Source organism: Montipora foliosa, chromosome 8 (assembly GCF_036669935.1).
Source record: "Montipora foliosa isolate CH-2021 chromosome 8, ASM3666993v2, whole genome shotgun sequence".
Classification (NCBI taxonomy): Eukaryota; Metazoa; Cnidaria; class Anthozoa; order Scleractinia; family Acroporidae; genus Montipora; species Montipora foliosa.
Genome location: NC_090876.1, coordinates 22,897,264 through 22,902,263, shown reverse-complemented (window position 1 = coordinate 22,902,263; position 5,000 = coordinate 22,897,264). Strand labels below are relative to the sequence as shown.

The window sequence follows — 5,000 nt, the reverse complement described above, 5'->3', positions numbered from 1 at the left end:
GGCGAATCTTTCTCGTAAAACTTCCAAGGCCGCACTGTAGTTAGCAGATGTAAGCTGCAATCCGGAAATAGCCCTTGCTGCATTTCCTTCGAGAAGACTTCGCAAATAAGTAAACTTTTCCACTGTCGAGATCGCGCTGTTGTCGTGCACAACCACACAAAATGAATCCCACCATTCTTGCCAGCGCTTCGGTTAAACTTGTTCAGTGTTAACTTCGGCAGCTTAGACTTGTTTCCACTCTATTTTGGCTCCTGGTGAGTTTCTTGCTTCTGTACATTTTCCTGCTCGTCGTGAGCGACTCGACAACTCTGTAATTTAACTAGCGCTTCGTGAATTTGCGCGCGAAAATTTTCAGACGCATCGATTTCCGTTTCAATTTCTCCATCGTCGACTGCAGATAAAATAGATTCGTCCAGTGCCTTCAATGTCACCAGCTTTTCATTCAAAGCGATGCTGAGTTGAGTGATCTTGTCAAAACTTCATTCACGCTTGCAAGCACTTTCGTAGCGTGTGTTCGCTGTCCTTCGCGTATCTTCTTATTCTTGGCCAACTTGCCCGGCATTTCCGGCAAAAGCCGGCTCGAAGGACCACTTCTAATAGATTTTTTTTTGTCTTCTCCTTTAATGTACCTCAAATTCCAACGAATATCTGACAAATCCAGCTAAATACATGCGGAATTCCAAACCACCCGAAATATAATTTCTCAATCTCAAAATTCTGATCGATCTCAAAAAAAACACAAAATCACATGTTCAATACAGATCACATGCTCAAAAACATGACAGTCCGCGTGACAGAGTTCAAAGTCTTAAAGTCACGAAACTAGGCGAAAAAGTCTATGACACATCCAGCCCTTCCGTTCATATATTCAAGATATCTGCGCGTCAGCACCAGGGTCTGAAATTGCGACCAGCTTGTCGCCAATGCGACTGAAAGTTGAGCCTTAGCGACCCTAATTTTTGGCTGGTCGCCAGCTGGCGACTCATTCCGAAGTCTTTCAACCTTGTGTCCAACTAAGCCAGCGATCGAAGAGATAATTTATGTTTTAGATAAAAAAATAATCATGCACTGTTCTATCTCAAAAATGGAAAAACGATTCCCATAAAATTACCTACTTGATACTTGTCTTCCACGCAATGTAATCAAACGACAACCGCCATATTTTTCCATGATATTATGCCTCATACACGAAATACTTACCTACTGACGAGATGCACAAATACGTCCTTTCATTATTTTTCGATGACTACTCGTCTGATATGTCTGCTGGGGTGCTTCCCTGAACACGTTTGTGAGTTTTTTAAATAAAGGACGAGCGAACGAAGGAATTTATTTGTAGTATATCGTGCGCATCCGAATCGAAAGCACGTAATTTAGCAATGTTGAGGAAAAGATAATCTGGGTGCAACATTGCTACTCGATAGCGATGCCGATATGGCGAAAAAGTCAAATGCGCGGGGGGTTGCCCAGTGGAGATTTGACCGATACATTAACGATAAACGAGAGTGATTTCTCCGATCTCCTTAAACTCTGAGGAAATAACACATGGATCATACAAAGTGTCCAGATGTATACCAGGATTTTTTAAAACAAATTACAGAGTCCAGGAGTCTAAAATGCTTCCCAATTGTGAGTCATCTTGGAAGTGATGTTGCCGCGTTTTTGCAACAAAGAGTGCCGAACAAGGAGCCTTTTAAAATCCTTAATTTTTTGGCTGCCAGACATTAAACAGTGTACATTATACACAAACGTACGAAGCGCCTTCATATTAACTGTAGAATTCTTCAAACTCTATTTGTTGTTTGCAATATTATACCTATGCCATTTGAATTGTTGTGTTAATTGTTAATTTCACTTTACAGTGTCCCCAATTAGTGCTTCCTTTTTATTTACACCAACAAGACATGTTTAATTAAAATGGGTTTAACAAAATAAAAATAAGTCACAGAAAAATGTAGGACTGGCTTTTCCATGAGATTCAGGTTTGTTTCAACACATGCTTTGACCTGTGCTAAATTCGTAGTCGACAAAAGTCAGTAAACATGATTTAAAAAGAAAACACTGACACCGTGTTTAACTACACATGTTTAAAACATGTTTAAGGTTTGGCGTGAATAGATTCTTAGTTATCTATCAATTGAAGTAAATATCAAAACAATGTCACAATACCAGCGTGTACCTACCCTTAGAAACGTACATGCAGGGATCTAGATTGATAAATCATACACAGCACCAAAATAGCCATATCTTAAGTCTAAAAGCATTGAAATCAAATGAAATGTTCGAAGGTAACAACCGAATTTGTTTCACGAGTGGCCTGGCATTAACAATTCGCGTGACTCGTGATGAGTTGAAGCTCTTGTACGGCGCGTGGCTAGTAATTCATGCTAGCCCGCCTTTGTACTGGGAAAGAAACGAGTGTTATGTCCAATCTTCAAATATAGACACCTTTCGATTACGTTTTGAAAGGTTTAAGTGCAAGTCTTCGACCCTCTTTCGATCATTCAAGTAGGAAATACGACTGCTTGAAGCGCTGCTTAGAAATGTATTTTAGAAATTCACGCTTTCTCTCTATGAGGAAGCAAAAAATTATGGACACCTTTTGGCGACCAAATTTTTCATCTGGCGCCTGCACCAAGAAGTTAATTTCGGACCCTTAGCACTCATTATTCTTAATGCGGATCGAAAGAACCGCGAACTCTGAGAACAAAAAACGTACTTCACGTCCCTATACTTGCGCGTGCGCAGGCCAATCATTGCTGGGGTTGCTTAGGGCTTAAAGGCGATGTTTTTTACGCGCTATCTATCTTACGTGCAAGAAAGGTAGATGATCTTGGTCAAGATATGGCTTATACACATTTTTAAACGAAAAAATCCGTTGCAATATTATACTTCCCACACAACTGATTTTCTTGCTAAAAAATGAATAAATTCAAGCACTACGTTCAATGCACTCAGCGTTTCTTGTTTGCAGTTGATAACCGAATGCCAATAATACGATCTTGCACCAATTTGGGATTGCAGTGTCAAGAATCTCACCTGAAATTGCGAAAGACCAACGTTATGCAGTTTCTCTGTTCCATAACTATGCTTGTCGTGAAGGAATTTCACTTGACTTGCTCCTGCGTCCTCAGCATTTTGGATAAGTTCCTAAAACAAATGAAAAAACTCAGATCAGACTGTTTTTGTGTCGGAAGTATTTTTTTTCTCGATCTCCAGGGGGAATGAACGGCTCTTGGATAGACTCAAAATCCATGACTATTTGGCTTAGTAGGATAAGCCAGCTGTTTGCTGCAGAAAATTGTGGAACTGAACGGACCAACTCTCGGGGAAAATAACTGGAAAAATTTTTAATCATCCCTTTTTCAAAACGTCTCCTAGTGGTGCTTAAACTTTTTTAGGAAATCTCAAATAGAAAAAAATCAATTCTTCTTTTTCTTTAGATTTCGAAACTAGTATGTTAACTCAACACTAAGTGACCCAAGTTTTAAGCTTTGATTTCAAAAAGACACCTGTTTATTTTAACTGGAATTTTCCTATTTAAGGACGTTCGCACCAATTGTTTCTGCGCATCCTTACTGCGCACAAAAATGCACACGCCACGTCATACACGAGCGCGCGCGCTAAGTACTAAAATATGAAATGATAGGGCAAAAGGCCATTGCTATATAGCTTTGCCTTGATTTAACGGTCTTGGACGTTCGGTGACCCCTATTTTTCTTTCCAGAAACGGATTTTATTTACAATTATCTCCACGTTGTCCAAAAATGAACAAAGAATCAATGTGGGAAGTTAAAAAAATTTCAAGATTTCTGCTCACGGACATCGAATCCTGCCATCTTGCGGCTGCAAGGGGCGTGAAACTGTGGTCGCTAAACGCGAACTTGATCTTTAAGGAACCTCACCAGTTGACTAAATTCACTTAATAAGTCCACTTAAACAATATTTGGCAGAGAAGATTTCACTTCAAAGATTTAATTGCAATATATTTGGGTTTACAGACACTGGCCTTATTCGCTAACGAAGCCCGATTTTGTCACATTTTGGGTGTTTTTCCGGGCATGTTCTCTCCGAAACGAAGTCGGTGACCCCCCATTTTTTTTACATTTCTGACATAACTAACTCATCACCTTACAGTGGTGAAAGTTTCAGAAAAAAATCAATGTTGAAAAATTTTCGCGCGAACGTCCTTAATTGTTGAAAGCGTGGTGAATCAAGTTTGACTCGGTTTACATTCAACATCGATTCAACTTTTCCTTTGTTCTCGAAAATGATGAATGGTGTTGAACCCGTTTGAACACTTTGTTCAACAATTGTAGAACACACGCATGCTCACATCGCTCCATGATCGTCAAATCAATATGGCGGCACGTAGTTTATCTGGACGAGACAGTCTGCTTTCTAATTCTTAGTTCCTTGCAATCACATTTCGCGAAAGTGTTGGTCATTTTGTTGGCGCAATGTTAGAACCATTTGAACGGCCTCCGCACAACTTTGTTTTTGCGTCCAACATTTGCCAAACATCCGTTCAACTTTTGTTGAACGGATGTTGGTCAAATGTTGGAACCGTTTAAACGGGCCTTCCCTACCTGTTCAAACGCACCGAACATTTGGTTCAACAAAGTGTTAACTTTAAAGGGTCACTGTCATGCGATGACATGCGCAGTATTTCTCAAACCCAGACACAAATATCATGCCAGGGATTCAGTGAAGTATGACCGGAAACTGTCGGCCATACAAGCGCTCAAACCTGCCATTTCAAAAAAAAAAAAGAGAGTGCGTTTATTTCTAAGAGATGACTTTGAAGTCGAAAGACGGTAAGGAGAGGGGGGAAAAGCAGCCTTGTTTCACTCACCGCTTGCGGTTTTATAATTCGTGCGACAAATAAACACAACCTGTGCAGTTCCTCTCATCTAAAGGCAGTTTTTTCTTCAAAATATTCAAATACACATTTAGAGCAAAGACACTAAACGTTTATCGACAAACGGAGATGTGGTGGT

The 5,000-nt window shown here is 40.0% G+C and overlaps 1 protein-coding gene across 1 annotated transcript in view; it reads right to left on the bottom strand.

Moving 5' to 3' along the window:
* LOC138012748 (sacsin-like) overlaps window positions 1-5,000 on the bottom strand; it is a 46,137-nt gene that overhangs the window by 35,012 nt on the left and 6,125 nt on the right. Inside the window, exon 4 of the mRNA XM_068859626.1 lies at window positions 3,040-3,150. Coding sequence (XP_068715727.1) covers window positions 3,040-3,150 — 111 coding nt within the window. The remainder of the gene's footprint in view (window positions 1-3,039; window positions 3,151-5,000) is intronic.